The following is a 17,285-nucleotide window of genomic DNA, read 5'->3' on the forward strand; positions in this document are numbered from 1 at the left end:
CTCAGATTGGCTGCTTCAATCCAAATATCGATGACTCTGCAGAACACTGAGGCGGAAGCAGTACATTTTAAAGGAGTCCCAATCAAGTAACAAGACCCAAAGTGTGCAAACCATTTGCGTTGGAGAAAGACAAGGTCTCAGCGGAGTCTTCCTGTCAACTTCAGAGACAAGAGGTGGCATTGAGTTAGGTTGTCTCAGATGATTCCTGAATAGAGCTGAAGAGGGAATCTTTCATTCTGGCTCTTAAAGCAGAGACCTGCTTATTTAATATAGTATAAATTTATGAATATATATATATATTTATATATATACTTTTATATATATAGTATAAATTTTTGAAATATATATATATAATGTATAAATTTTTTGTTAATCCTCAGTCAAGAATATTTTTCCATTGATTTTTTTAAGGGAGAGGGAGAGAGAGAAACATTGATGTGAGAGAGACACATTGATTGGTTGCCTCCTGCACTCACCCCAACTAGGGCCAGGAAACCTGCAACCAAGGTATGTGCCCTTGACTGGAATCTAACCTGGGACCCTTCAGTCCATGGGCTGACACTCTTATCCACTGAGCCAAACTGGCTAGGACTAGAATATATTTTAATTGATTTCACAGAAGAAGGAAGAAGGAGAAGAAGAGAGAGGCAGAGAGAGGAGAGGGAGAGAGGGAGAGGGAGAGGAAGAGAGAGAGAGAGGAGCATCAATGATGAGAGAATCATTGATTGATTGGCTGCCTCCTGCACATCCCACATAGGGGATTGAACCTGCAACCTGAGCATATGCCCTTGACAGGAAACAAACCCGGGACCCTTCAGTCCACAGGCTGACCCTCTATCCGCAAAGCCAGACCAACTAGGGCAAACTCCCTCTGATTTCAATGTCTTTGTAATAAGCACTAGTACTTGCCTAATAAGAAAGGTATTCTTATAAATGAACTTATGTTAAGAGAGGCACTATATGACAATGAGGTATTATCCGAAGGAAAGCCAGTTTCTCTTGATGTTTATGACTAAGAATTCCTGCTTTACATAAATTTTGAAACACTATACATTGCTCGTATGTAGTTATATCTATTTAATATACATGAAATTATGTTGTATCCTTCTTTAAAAATGTCCCTATATAAAAATTAGGTTATTTTTGTTACTAATTTTAAAACAAATCACATTTAAGAATTTTATAATAGTGTGGTGATTGAGGGGATAGAGAGGTTGGGAGATATGAAGGAGGGTATAGGGAGATAAATGTTGATAGATGGAGACTTACTGGGGGGGGGGGCAAACACATTATAAGGTGTAATGATCATGTGTTGTAAAATTGTGCACTATATAATTTTGTTAACCAGTGTCACCCTAATAAATTCAATGAAAAAATTTTTAATAATTTTATAATATTTATTTTGCCAAAAGTCTCAGGAGTTTAATGATTATAAAGTGATGCATGAACAGATATAGGATTTAAATAAAATTCAAAATAAGGCTAAGCTCTTAATTGTATTATAGAGGCTCAGATGTACACATTATGTTAATAGTAATAAATATTAAGAAGAGAAGATTATGTGATGATAAAGAAGAAAAAGGGGATGAGGAAGAAAGTGAACTCCAGTCTTCAGGACTAGGCTGAGTCTTCTCCTCCCTGATCTTTTACACATTGGTACATGCTACTATATACCCACTAGCACATGCTTCACCGTACTGTATTTGCTTATTTTACTGCCTATTTTCTTCATTGCAGTGTTAGCTGGAAGAAGTAAAGGTTCTTGTCTTAATGGCCCAGGTTGCATGCTCATGATGCAACACATGGTCTGACATACTGGAAATAATCAATCAAGATTTTAAAATTAATTACTAAGGAAGAATGAGCAACCAAGCAAAAGTGGAGTGGGTAGGAATAAGAGAAAAAGAAAAAAATTAAGATGGTTGATATTATCTATAATAATAAAAGCGTAATATGTTAATTAGACTGACGTCCTTTTGGACGTCCCTCCAGATGACCTTCCAGATGAAGCCGGAGCTGCGAGGGAAGCCTGGGTCCCAGGTGCTGGAGGGGAGCTGGTGCCAGCAGTCAGTGGAAGGAAGGCCTATTCTTGCACAATTTTCTTGCATCAGGCCTCTAGTTTTTAAATAAAATTACTGATTAATGATGTGAACTTTTATTTTTCTACTGGGGCCCAGTACACAAATTTGTGCACCTTGAAAGGAACTGTGGGCCATGAGGCAGCAATAGGCACAGAAGCAGGTCTCAGCCCATCCTCTGCGCCCCCGCCTGGCCCCTCCCACTGCGACCCCTGGTCCCCTGTCTGCCGGCAGCTCCGCTCCCTCTGCTGCCGCTCCCACACGCTGACAGCACCGGCCCCACTCTCATCTGCTGACTACGTGGAGTGATTGGGCTGGTGCCAGCAGTGGGTGAGAGTGGGACGGGTGCCGTCAGCAGCTGCTGCCCTGATCGCCCCTCAGGAGCAAGGGGAGGTAGAGAAGCCCTCAGGGGCGATCAGGGCCGGCAGCTGCCGCTCACACCCACTGATGGCACCGAGTAACAGGGACCAGCGCCGGGCACCAGCAGCAGGTACGAACAGCAGCGCCGGTGCTGGCTGCAGGAGCGAGCGGGGCCAGCGCCAGCAGCAGGTGCGAGTGTTGGGTGGGACTGTGGCACATATGAGCAAAGAATTTTCAGTAACCACCAGAGGTTCTCCCCGGTGACAGCGACCGGCTCCCCACCTTGGTCTGGTGCCCCTCCTTTGTCTGGCACCCCTCTCACCTGTTCCACCATCCTGCTCCTGCCAATGCCTGCCATGTTCCACACACGCCCCCCTGGTGGTCAGCATATGTCATAGTGACCGGTTGTTCGGTTGTTCTGGTTGTTCCACCATTTGGTCTATTTGCATATTAGCCTTTTATTATGTAGGATTGGGTGTTTAATCTAAAGCAATGTTTTTGTTTGGTATAGGTATAGGTATTTGAGAGGTCTGTAAAATATTCAGGGGTGTTTAATAAAGTTTCTCAAAATCAAATTGACATAGCAGAAAGTAAAGGAAGATCTACTATCTTGTAAATTTATACCATGTAGAAAATATAATTCATTATTTTAGCAATATAGATGTCCCTCCATCTACAATTATATCATTATTTTTAGAAGTTGAAACACAAAATACTTTTTTAAAATATGTTTTTATTGATTTCAGAGAGGAAGGGAGAAAGAGATAAAACCATCAATAATAAGAGAGAATCATTGATGGGCTGTCTCCAGCACACCCCCCACTAGGGATTGAGCCCACAGCACAGGCATGTGCCCTGAGTGGAATGCTACCATGACTTCCTGTTTCATAGGTTGACACTCAACCACTGAGCCACACCAGTTAGGCATTATTCAGCTCTCCAGATAAGAAATAAGAGAGCAAGTAGCAAGACAACAAGAGGATCAATGAAATACTAATAGAAAAACACACACTAAATGAGCACACTTAAGAGTAATGAGTGGTGAGTGGAAGTCACTGAATGTGATAGATTGTTAGGTAAGGGCAAAAAATATTTGTGCCAAATCTTAAAATAAATGAAGTGCCATAAATTCTCCATCAGAACCTATTAAGAAATGCCAAGCAAATATTTTACTTTTTCTGATTGCATAGTCAGAAAAAGTTTGTTGATTATGGTGGTGAGAAACATTGAAGCAAGAGAAACTTTCAATTAGTCATGAGTTGCCTGAGAGGTTTTGCTTGATTGGGACAATGGATTTGTTTCACTTTAGGTCTGTACTCTTAGGTAATGGGAAATTACTGCTTGAGATATGTACTCTGTGCCAATTCCAATACACCAAAAGCAGAGTGGTTGTAAATTTCAGAAAAAAATCTATTCTGGGGCACCATGGGAAAAGTTACAATCAGGCTGATGAAGGTTAAACAGACCATATCTTTTAGATGAAACTACAAACCTATAGCAAGTTCAAGCCAATAAAAACAAGTTATGTCTCTGATTGAAAAGGAATGAAAAAAGCCTGTTTAGGATTATTGCAAAGGAGAAAATCTTTTAAAAAAGTGATTAAATCAGTGACCCAATGAGAACTTATTTTCTGTGGCACTTACTGTATCTGAATGTGTTTTATTCTGTGTGTGTTCTTTTATGCTTACATTTAACTACGTGTAACTGTGTTTTATTTTTTTAATAAAGTTCTTAAAAAAATGATTGAGCTTAGTATTTCCTTGGCTTACAACATCTATATCATAACCTTGCATGTAGTAATCACAAAATATTTCAATTGTAATAGTGTTTGTTAAAAATATTATTAATAAAGTAAGCAGAAGGTCAGCTGGGCAGAAGAAACTTCCCCAGATATTCCAGCAATCGAGAATAAGCAAGAGCACATTTTTTTAAGGCATGTAATAGGAAGAAATCTTCCTGGGAGAAGATATTGATTACCGTTATGTGTTAATTGGCACGTGTAATGCTAAAGCGGGATTTGTTTTCCTACTTTATTTGATTCCGTGTTTTTATTTGAGATGTACCTTTACTTCTGCTTTCTATCTCCTACCTGATTCTCAAATAGTCTGTTTTATGTTTTTTTAAGGTAACTCTCTATAGTGTTTTTATATGTCTTGTGATAACTTTTGTTCCCAGTTCTATTTTCAAGGATGTTTGTATAGCAAAGAACCTTGGAGGATAGAAATAGTGTTCCCCTTTGGGGACAGAGGACAGATGATGAGTCTGAGAAGGATAATGTCTCCATCTGGGGCAAAGTTGGTCAGGTTTGTTAGTAACCATCTCATAAAATGTTTTTGTTTTTGTTTTTTTATAGACTGAGAACTCCTCACCTGTTGCACAGATCCCCTGTAGGTGCACAAGTGGAAGCCAATGCAAATAGAAATTCATGCTGCCTACCATTCAGTGAATAATAAACTCCTGTGGCCCAGGAATCTCATGGCGTCTGCCAGAATCTGAAACTGTGGCAGATTATAGTTCTTTACACATTTGTAACGGCAAATTCTTTTATTTTGAGGAATGGCACAAGGAGAACACATATGGAGTACATGTATGTCCTGCAAACCCAATGGTAAAAAGCAGAAGTAATACCTTTTGAATGTGATTAGAATAGATTTATTTTAAATATATCAAGAAATACCTCTTTGAGTAAGAAAACTTTGTCTAAAAAAACACACAAAAGAGAACATCTGTGATACTTTCAAAAATAAAGATAAAATAAAAAACCATATTTTGATAATATCCAAAAAATAAGTAGTTATTTTGGATAAACAAGTTAATAAATGTATCTGCTTTTTGGGGGGACAACATGTGTCAATGAACAAAGATGAATAGCCCTCTATTTTTGTAAGAAGGTGAGGGGTGTTCTTAGGAAACCTAAGCTAAGATTCAACTGTGATCATCCTGCAGAACTTGTTTTTGTTTTTTTTTTTTTAGATAACATTAAAATAAAATTAAAAATGTCCATTATTTCCACATTTTGAACAAACAACTGGGAAGGATTCCCTTTCTCGGTCAAAACTATCTGAGCAGCCCAGCTGGTGTAGCTCAGTGGTTGAGTGTCGACCCAGGAAATCACAAGTTCAATTCCTGGTCAGAACACATGTCCAGGTTGCAGGATGGATCCCCAGTAGGAGGCAGCCAATTGATAATGTTTCTTATCTCATCGATATTTCTATCTCTCTATTCCTCTATCTCTAAAAATCAATAAAAACATTTTAAAAAACACTGAAATTGGTCATTGTCATCTCTTCTGTCCCCAGCCACATTCATCATGGAGGTGAATGTTCGCACTGTGAGAGCTTTCTGATTTCTTCTCTCATTGACCTATGTTTTTCTGATTTACCTATTAAAATATATTGGGGACATTTTATACCGAAAGGGCCATACTCTAATTAAAAAATAGAAATCTAAATTCACAGTGATTTATGATGAAAAGCAGCTTATGTTTTGTTGTTTAATATAGTCAGTGGGCTTCTGTGACTATTTTATGCATCATGGCATTCTGTCTAATCTGTGTGTGGTATAATTCATATTGAATGAACCTAGAATATGATGTATATTTTTAATGATCCTGGTCTTTTTTCTTGATTTTCTCTTATAATTAAACAATCAAATGATTGCCCTCTAATTTGTCATCACACATTAATCTTATTTCAGTACATAATCAACGAAGTCTTCTATTTATGTAAATACAAATATATGAGGTAGTCATCAACTAATTTCTCTGCAGTGAATCTAAGTGAAGATTCTATTACAGAATTTCCAACTCCCTTTAACTCATCCTGAGCATTTAAATTTGTTTCTCAACTTTAAATATATTCCTTTCCTCTCCAACCAAAATGGGTAAATGTCAGAGTTTGGATTCGATTTAAATTTACACCAAGCTCTTTCATCTCAAATGCACACATCTCATCGGTGGCTGCTTATCATTGAGATGACTGAAAGCAATTGCTTTAAGTGCCTAACTCAATATATCTACATCCATCTGTAGAACTTCGATGCCACACTCATATATATCACCTTGCTCCCTGCCTCTGCGATTTTCTCTATGGAGAATATAAGTCTCATAAGACATACTCTTGGCATTTGTCTTGAGTTACTGTATTAACCTAACCCTGCTGCCTTCCCTCACAAGATTGAATAAAGAAATTACAGTCAAGTGTCAAAAAATGAAGAGTTGGGAAAAGAATAATGACATACTGAGTTTTTGTTATACAAATGAAAGCTAATACACACTTCTGAAGAAAAGATGTTTGAGCAGACTTTATTCCCTTAAGTACCAAAATGTTTTCTTGTCCACTAATCAGCTTTCTTGGTCAAATGCAGCTGACCCAAGATAATTTATATCTTTAATTTTTTACCTATGAGAATATAAGTCAGAGAATGCACAAAATAAGTAATGATCAAAATTCTCCTAGAACAATGAATCAATTTATATATGTGAAATGTAAATACGAATGTCAAAAATAGTTTTCACCTTAACAATATTATGGATTGATATCATCACAGTAGTCTGGCCGTGTTTTTGAAAAGGTAACCATAGCAAATTTAAATATGTCAAATTCCTCCCTAGGCACAGGCACTTCCACCATGTAACACTCTCAGTGGTCTTTGAAATAATCATGGATTCTGGTTCAAAACAGATAGAAGTGAAATGAGTTACTTTTCAAATTGTCTGTTTCTTTTCAATACATTTCAGTACTCTGCTATGAAAAGGTTTCCCAAAAGTCTGTAAAGAGTACACAAAATGTTGTTGTGCTTATAGAATATCATTATTTGCTGTTTTTAATAAGAATTGGATTAGGTTAATATTTTTATGGCAAACCAAATACTAATTAATTTCAAATTTGGAGAGTGCTCTCATAAGTTTCATCCTTCAGAATTATTTTTATACGAGTGACTTAGGTGTAAACAGATGTCACTAAATCTTCCTGTAAATCATTTCCAAGTAAGGTGGCATTTACTGTGATGTTACATGTTGAACTATTTTCAAACATCATCTACTAGTATTAACACACTATCATTTAGCCATATCCTGGCACCAGTGTCTTAGGTAAAATAACATTTCTTACCCCCAAGGTAAAGGGACCAGGACCCACCTGCAGTGGGACCAGGTGAGGCTTCTGTTGGCTTAGGAGCTGTTCTGCCTTGTGCTCCCAGGAAAGGTCAAGAAATCTCCCTTTCTGAGGGAGCACCTTGCCTCCTGTCCTGTGCCCAGCTCCTTGAGTTTGGGAAAGGCCCACGTACAAGTCTTTAGCTGCATTTGGGGTTATGGTGGAGCTGCAAGCGCCCCTGAGCTGGGTGGTGCAGCTTCATTCATAGCAGTGAACTTGCTTCCCTGCTTCTTTCTTCCAACCATACAGTATTTTCATCAGTAAAATGCAGAGAAGTTATTCTGTCAGCTGTCCTGTCAAGATTCTACTTCTTCCAGACAGTGTTGCTCAGTGGTTGAGCATCCACTTATGAACCAGGAAGTCACACTTCAGTTCCCAATCAGGGGAACACCCAAAGTGAGGCCTATAGGAATCAGCCGATCAATGATTCTCTCTCATCATTGATATTTCTATATCTCTCTCCCTCTCTATTCCTCTCAGAAATCAATAAAAACATTGGGGGAAAAAAGACTCTGCTTCTTCACTTTCAGTTACCGTACTTGCAACAGCCCTAAAGGAATGAAGGTTCTTGAAACAATATGTTTAGAATCCAGTGGAGCCTCCTGGTAGCTCTTCGTCCTGCTGTAATCAGGAAGGGACTTGTGCAGCAACCCTGGCCTGTGGAGGGTATGATTGCTGAGGGTTCAAGTCATTCAGGAGTGGAAACTTGGGTTATTCCATCAGGCAAGCCATTGAAACCAGAGGAGGTGTTAGCTGCAGACCATCAGGCAAGCAAGCCATTGAAACCAGAGGAGTTAGCTGCAGACGTGGCGGGGCGGGGGGGGGATTTGAATGAATAGAAGAGGTAAGGGTAATAATTGGTTACAGCACTGAGGCCAACTATTGAAAGTTCCCCAGTATTCCAAGTCCCCCCTCCCTGAAGAACAGCCCACAGGAACCATGAAAGAGCTGCTCCCTGAACCTGTAGAGAAAAGAATGCAATATAGACAAGAGAGGACATGAAGATGCACTGCTCAGCTCTCCTGCCGTGGGATCCTAAATGACTGCTGACCCCCTATCTCCACAACTATGTTTGTGTCATTGCCACACCCTGTTAACTGCCATGACCATGAATGGCAAGGGTACTGGGATCAGTCTATCACAAAGAAAAACAGGATACCTCTCATGGCAACCTTGGTGGGGGAATCATAGTCCATCTGCATTTACCATTTGGTCTTACCCAAAGACAGTAAACTTTCTCCTATATCCATGACAGCAGGTAGTTTTACAACTTGGGGCAAGGTGCCCGTGGACATGAGGTCCTATCCTCCCTCAGAGCCTGAGAAAATAGGGGCACTACCTTCCTTTGTGACTACATTTCAAAGGGGGGCCTCCTCAGCCCTTAAGACAGACAGTCCTGGCTTGTAAAATTGGCAAAGAACTTATTTAAAAGATTGATACCTCAAAAGAGCAAAGACATCACAACGTCATGTTTTCTAAAGTGAATGCTCGAAGAAAAGGGAAGGGAGGGGCCTCTAAGGTTAGGCCATTTGGATTCTGTAGGGGCCAGGATTCATCAGAGACCTAGAGGCAGGAAGTAAACTGTCTAATGTTTAAGCCACCTTGGTCACCTCCCAGGACCCTTCTCCCCTTCACTTGCTCCTTTCCCTACCTTCTCCCCATCAGCAAATCTCTTGCATGTACATCTCTCTTCGGAGTCTCTTGTCAGAGGACAAAAACTAACATAACACAATATTACAGGCACCTATTTTATGAATAAACCACAGTTCACTTAAGATGTGGTTTGCCATGCAGTATGTGAAAGCATCAACGAGCTTGTTGGCACATAAATAACTTGCTCAAATAAAAACTCGATCCAGATTAATGCAGTTACTGTTCTGAGCAAGGCATGAGCTTGGTGAACACAGGGTACGGGATTCCAGTTTCCACGGGTCACCTATCCTGGATCCCGGCTCTAACAAAGGTCAGTTTGGGCTATTGTTATCCTTATTGCCACTACTCCATACTACTATCTTTCTGTGTCAATTGTAGTGGTCTTCTTGTCTTCCAATTTTATTCTTCTTATCTTCTGAATGGAAACATGTGTGTATGCATGCACACACACACAAACACAAACACACACACATACAAATAGACTCAGACATCCTCTTTTAAGAACCACAGTGTGGATTTCCTTAACATTTTTGTGGGATTTAAATGAAGGTGATTCTAAAGATAAATATGTTATTTACCATAAAAAGCAGATGTTAGAAAAAATTGGATATGTACTTTATTGATTATATGTTACCATGTGAGTAATATAGGCATGACAAATGATAACTTCTCTCACCATTTGTATCATTTTGCAGATTTTATTTTTAGGAACTTCATTTAACCCACCATGATATTAATGATGACTTATAATAATTGCTAAAATTTTTAGTCAATCATTGGCACACTTTCAATTATTTGAATATATGGGGCATAAATAATTAATTTTCAGTTCTCATTTTAATATTTTTCATTATCAGCCTGCAGAAGTTCTCCATCTCCACCCGCGACACACATACACACACACACACACACACACACACACACACACACACACACACACGCAGCAGCAGCAGAGCCATTTCTATACTTTCTTTTTCCTCTTATTGTATTTTGTAGAGTTAAGGGAATCTTGAAAGAAACTCATATTATTGGGGCTATAATATGCTTGTAACTGGGCTAGGAATCTCACATATATCATTTAACATTCTCAACACACTGTGTGATTGGCATTACCATCTATGTTTGTAAAGAGATTAAAAATTTAATCTGAGAAGAAAAAAACTCCTTCAGGTTCCTAATGAGAAAATTGTTGAGCCAAGAATGAAGTTCAGGCCTATCTGACTCCAAAGGCCATGCCTTCCCACTCTAGGACTCATCTTCTTTTCCATTACACTATTAAAGTCAACAACCAATAAATGAGTATGAACTTAGCAGTATGTATTACAGTGACATGTTTACATATGTTATTAGCATTAAAATAAACTAATGGTTATTGCTATATTACTAAGATATATGTTGTATAGTCTTAATGGTTATTGCAATATTAATAAGACATGAAGAGAATTATGGAGTGGCGATTGCCACTTTAAGAAGATGTATGAAGAGGTTTATTGGCTCCAAAAAAATACGCTGAAGGAAAACACTGTCATAATGCATATTCTAAGAGTAGCACTGCTTGCATGGCTATGGATTACAAAAGTAATTTCACTGGAAAGTTTTAATGTCTGTTAAATGTAAAGTTAAAATGATATGCTTAAAGAGATGATATACTTATGGTCTCCTTGTCTTCAGACTCTCCCTGCTTTAGTCCATATACTAGAATCCTCTGCTTCCTCAAATACAGCTTTGATTATATTAAATCAGTTTCCCCAGTTTCATTAGTTCCATTTCCTTCAGCACTGACAGGAGAATAAAGACCAAGTTCTGTAATCTGATACAATAAGCCATTCATGACCTGACTCTCATCTAAATTTCTACTTTTCAGCCCTGCATTGTTTCCTTTTTTGAATAAATTTGATTTATTCGTTCTACACAAACCCTAGTTATATATTATCTCTTCTACTAAATTGCCCTTTTCTGCCTTATAAATAAAAAAGTCCTATCTGCTTTTAATCAAATTATACAACTTGTTAACACCTAGTTCCTACGTTATCTCATCAATATGCATATGTTAGAAGTACTTTTATATATTATGTGAAGTAGTATTTTTTCAACACACATTTTAAGTGTGTATTACTTAGATATAGGAATATGAATGACTTCTTATAATCAATATATGATGGGGCTCTTTGGTTAGGGAACTGATTGTCTAGGAGTTTAGTAGATTCATCCCTTTGGATGGAGAAGTTACTAATCATGATAGCAGGGTTTGAGGAATAGAAGAAGGCTGTTTCATAAGAAGTTTCTAATTGTGCCGAAACCGGTTTGGCTCAGTGGATAGAGCATCGGCCTGTGGACTGAAGGGTCCCGGGTTCAATTCCGGTCAAGGGCATGTACCTTGGTTGCGGGCACATCCTCAGTGGGAGGTGTGCAGGAGGCAGCTGATCGATGTTTCTCTCTCATCGATGTTTCTAACTCTCTGTCCCTCTCCCTTCCTCTCTGTGAAATATCAATAAAATATATTTAAAAAAAAAAAAAAAAAGAAGTTTCTAATTGTTTTACTAGATCATTCTCACATTATGTCTGTTTCACAGACATCAAATTAAATCTTATAAATATTATATTTCTGCATCACTCTATTTACATAAAATCTATATTTCTTAGGGCTAATTGTATGGAAAAATCATCATTGTCATTATAATTATATACTTGGGATTCTTAATAAAAATACTTCTACTCTAACATATTCATTAGGTCATTGTATTTTGTAGAGTTAAGGGAATCTACTCCAACGTTATCTTTTTTTTTTTGTAAATAAAGTCTTATTGGAACAGCTTCTCCATTCATTATTTGTTTTCTATGATTATTTTTCCACTATAACAGTAAATTCAAGAAAACAAAGGTTTTAGAGCTAGCAAACCTAAAATATTTACTGTGTAGGGCCACCTCAGCCAAGGGTTCTGTGAGCCTGAAAGGGGGCAGAAGGGGTGGTGGCAAAGGATTAAAGAAAAGACAGACAAAGAGAATAAGCTGGGGCTTGGTGGATCTCCTGTGGCTGGCTGAGGCCACAGAGAGAGACCCAGCCAGCAAGCTGAGGCTTTATTTTATAGCCAGAGGTAAACAAGGTAGTGGTCACCATAGTTACAATGTTCTTGTGAGTTTCACTTGTTTGGGCAGCACTTGATGCACCTCCCACAGCCCATTAGCTACCTAGGAAGGATCTAGGGAATGTCATAAGGTCAAGCTTATTTATGCTAAGAGGGCTGTGCCCTCTAAGCTGGGACTTGTTTGTGGCTTTGCCAACAGGTCAGCCCGAGGCTTAACCCTATAGCTGCTCCCTACAATTTACTATATAGTCCTTTAAGAAAAAGTTGCCAACCCTGCTCTAGAACATCTCTTCACTTCCCATGATCCTACTTTCCTCAAACTGCCTCTCTTTGTTCCTAATATATCACTAGCATTTTATTTTTTAAAATCATTTTTTATATTTCAATTACATTTTTCATACAATATTATATTAGTTTAAGGTGTACACTCAAGTGATTAGACATTATATATAACTTATTAGGTGATCATCCCAATAAATCTTGAAACCATCTGACACCATAAATAGCTATCAGAATATTATTTTTTTTTAAATATTTTTATTGATTTCAGAGAGGAAGAGAGAGGGAGAGAGAGATAGAAACATCAATGAGAGAGAATCATGGATCAGCTGCCTCCAGCACGCCCCACACTGGGGATCAAGCCCGCAACCTGGGCATGTGCCCTGACTGGGAATTGAACCGTGACCTCCTGGTTCATAGTTCGACGGATGCTCAACCACTGAGCCACATCAGCTGGGCCAGAATATTATTATTGACTATATCTCCTAGGCCAGTGGTCAGCAAACCACGGCTCGCGAGCCACATGCGGCACTTTGGCCCCTTGAGTGTGGCTCTTCCACAAAATACCATGGCCTGGGCGAGTCTATTTTGAAGAAGTGGCGTTAGAAGTTTAAGTTTAAAAATTTTGGCTCTCAAAAGAAATTTCAATCGTTATACTGTTGATATTTGGCTCTGTTGACTAATGAGTTTGCCGCTCACTCCCCTAGGCAGTACTTTACATCCCCATGATTATTCTGTAACTAATAATTTTTTTACTTCTTAATCCCTTTACCTTTCCCCCCAACCCCCCAATACTTCTCCCATCTGGGACCCATTAAAATGTTCTCTGTAACTATGAGTCTGTTTTTGTTCTGCTTGTTAGTGTTAAATATGTGGCATAATTATATTAATATACATGTTTACAAGTACATATATAAACACTTGAGGACATAAATATGCATATGTACATATATGTAAGATACATTATGTATACTAGTATATATACTTGAGGCCCGATGCACAAAATTCATGCAAGGTGCTTGGCCCTGGCAGCCCTGGCTGCCTCTGCCCTCACAGCCCCGGCTTCATCCGGACGGTCGTCTGGACAGTCATTCTGCTGTTCAGTCTAATTAGCATATTAGCTCTTTATTATATAGGATAATTAATACAAACCTATGTTTCTTAATCTGTTTTGGCAACTAATGTTAATTCTCAAGTAAGATGACAGGTCAATTATGAAACAGTCTCTAATATAATACCAAAATTCACCAAATTGATTGCTGCTCAATTAAAAGAGCCATACTTTGAGCACTTTATTTCACTAAATTGTCTAATTTGTTTATTTCAATGTGCTCATTTGAATAGTTAGATGGATGTTTTCTAAAATACAGAAAAATTAGAAGCTGAGGTTGAATTACCATTATGATAACTAGAAGACATTAGTTTTGTAACTGGACAAATATCTTTTGCACTATCCTAAAATAAGGCACTGTGTTATAAATTCTGAATTATGCCATTTGTAAATAATTATTATTTTAAAATATATTTTTATTGATTTCTGAGAGGAAGGGAGAGGGAGAGGGAGATAGAAACATCAATGATAAGAGAGAATCATTGATTGGCTGCCTTCTGCACATGCCCTACCAAGGTTAGAGCCCTTAACCCAAGCATATGCCCTTGACCATAATTGAACCCAGGACCCTTCAGTCTGCAGGCCTACACTCTAGCTACTGAACCAAACTGGCTAGGGCTGGAAATTATTAAAAAATAACACAACACCAAGAATCAAATTACAAGAATGCTAAATCTTATCAATAAGCAAATACTATATACATATCAGTGAAATGTTTTAGAGTGATGTCAATATATTTAATTTTAACTATTTCTGGCTCATGCATAAAATAATGAAAGTAAGATATATATAGTATATAAATATAGAGCATATCTATGATAATTTATAGGAAATATTTTTCATATTTTTCTTTCAAAATAATAACACAAACTAAAGATAAAGCATCACCCAGAATTAAATGAGGATAAACAACATTTTTCTTCTCTTTTACACAGCATCTGTTTATCCTACATTTGTCTCAAATAAAAGATTCAGGAATCCAAGAACTATCCCCTGATTTTGGCTCAGAAACATAGACTGTCAGGATGAAAGAGGATTCGGGTTTTAGCAAAACTGGCACTGTATTTGAAGATTAGCCATTAGTTTCAACTGCATGCCAACAACAGCAGCTGGCCTTTAAAAGTCTCACATGCTCATTTCATTTCTGCTCATTGGCTTATCTAAAAAGAGTGAGGAAGAGTAAATAATAAGGAAAAGAGGACACAATTATCTTTATGTTGTTTTCACAGTAGTTGAATCAACAAATTTAATTGTTTTTGTCATTGAAGGATCAGTAAACTTAAACACGATAGTGAATATTTTGAACCATATCTCAGAAAACAAACTACATATATCATGTACTACATAAATGTATGTATTTATATTCATACATATGTACATGCATATACACATATATAAAGAATTATAATTAATGTGGAAAGTAGAGATATTGTATTAAATGCATAACTTAAAGACCCCCTTGAATATATATCAAGAGCATATAGCCTAACTAAATGCTCAGATGCTGATATATAACTATGATACCTGGCTGTCAATGTGATTTTAATACCCTATGTGTTTTTTTGAAAGGCCCTGAAGAATTAAATGCTTCCACTAGGATTGTCTCTCCATACCCTGTATGCCTTATTCATTATAAGATTCTTCATCCACTCAGAATGTCAGCAGAAATGGCTTGTATTGGGTAAAGATTGATTTATTTCATACAGTATAACAATTATTCAACATATTAAAATAAAAATTATGTCTCAGAGTTATCACCAAAATGTTAAAGAGATTAAAACTTTCTTGTCATGCCCTAGCAGTTTTGGCTCAGTGGATAGAGCGTCGGCCTACAGATTGAAGGCTCCCAGGTTCAATTTTGGCCAAGGGCACATGCCAGGGTTGAGGGTTTGATTCCCAGTACGGGGCATGCCGGAGGCAGCCGATCAATGATTCACTCTAATCGTTGATGTTTCTATCTCTCCCTTCCTCTATGAAATCACTAAAACAAATAAATTATAAAAAACAAACGACTTTCTTGTCATATCAGCAGTTGTGAAGAGTTAAAAATGTTTAGACTAGGAAATAGATGTGTGTTCATAGGGTTGATGTACTGTGAGGTGAAGGAGGGCTTGCTTTGGGATGTGTCCCTCAAGAGTTTAGCACTTCAAAATAAAGAATGGGAGTTGGGGAAGACCTTTTGATTCACTATTAAGTCCGATCATTCTAGCAACAATAACTTATCAAAAACGGGTTGGAGGTCTTGGGACATGGGCTGGAGGTATTCTCGGGCAGGCAGGGCTGGTGGTTGTGCTGCGGCTCTAAGCAGCAGCTAAGTAGTTGGATGTGTTTAGATGACAATCTATTAAAAACAAGTAGCATGTTGTTCCTAAAGGTGAGAAGATTTTATGAGTGAGAGTTCACCTCAATTTTCCTTCAACAACCCAACCACTTTATTTCTGTCTCCCTTTTACTTAGTGATGTTTGACATTATACTTCCAAATGATACAGCTTAATTTGCCCTAAAACTTAATCCAAATGGCAATGTGTTGTCTTAAGAATTAGAAAATATGGAAATCAAGAAGATATCTGCAGTGTGTTTAACAAATCTGTGAGTTGAATAAATTTTGAAATCATTAAAAATAAAGTGAGAAATGTTCCTCCTCTCAGGATTTATCATTATGGAACCATCTGGCATTTGGAATACAGATATTAAAATAAAATTCATGCAATTTTACATTACTATTCAGTATGTATGATTGATCTTTTTAGCAGTTTTTTTTTTCAAATTAGCCATTCTTGTTTTCCCTATAAAACACATATTTTATATAACCAAAACATTTCATATTGTATTAAAAACATAATAAGATAATTACTATATTATGTGCTTATAAAGAAAATGAAAAGTAACTTGATGGTATATGGAAACTACTTGGTGAAAATTAAAAAAAAAGTATTATATGTCCTGGAAGAAAATATAAAGATAATTTGAAAATTTTTTCTTCTTTTTTGGAAAAACAACTGTGTGGTTGTCATGTAACTGTCCCTTTTGAAAATCAAATGCATAATTAATGGTCATTAAGACAGGAAGGTTATTCCATGCACATGCCAGTCCTCTCCAGACCCACATGCAAGGGAATGATGCTATAGTTTGAGGGCCATAAAAAGAACTGTATACAATCATAATTTAGATTGAATTTTCTTCAAAATTCTTAATTGTAGGTCACTTCAGTGGTGTGGCAGATGGTAGAATGGTAAAGTGGATAACAAGACACAAAGGCAGGTGGCAGAGAGGCAGAGGGATTTTTTTCTAAAATAATGTCAGTCTTAGCACTTTGATGACATTGGTACCCCCCAGGGCAAGTTCCTGGGTGGGGTAAGTGCTGAGCTTCTTAAGTCATTTAGGAACTAATAATTTCCTTAAGTGAAATATCAATCCTGTTAATTATCACCTTGAAAGAACGTGCTAAAAATACATTGAGTTGTCTTTTGTAAACAAAAAAATGTTCCTCATAGCCTTTAAAAGTTGTTTTGTTTTGTTTTTGAACAAACAACTTCATTATTTGTCTGATGGATCAAAAAACAA

General features: G+C 37.4%; 1 protein-coding gene across 3 annotated transcripts in view; it reads left to right on the top strand.

Annotated features, from left to right (window-relative positions):
- Positions 1–5,694, top strand: part of LOC308253215 (cadherin-10) — a 173,542-nt gene extending 167,848 nt beyond the window's left edge. For 2 of the 3 annotated variants that reach the window (XM_080678501.1, XM_080678503.1), the window contains one exon: positions 4,792–5,694. In XM_080678501.1, the coding sequence (XP_080534627.1) occupies positions 4,792–4,888 (97 nt within the window). In that variant the 3' untranslated portion in view covers positions 4,889–5,694. The remainder of the gene's footprint in view (positions 1–4,791) is intronic. The other variant, XM_080678502.1, reaches the window with a different exon arrangement.
- Positions 5,695–17,285: the final 11,591 nt, after the last annotated feature.

This window comes from Plecotus auritus, assembly GCF_963455305.1.
Source record: "Plecotus auritus genome assembly, chromosome: 7".
Lineage (NCBI taxonomy): Eukaryota > Metazoa > Chordata > Mammalia > Chiroptera > Vespertilionidae > Plecotus > Plecotus auritus.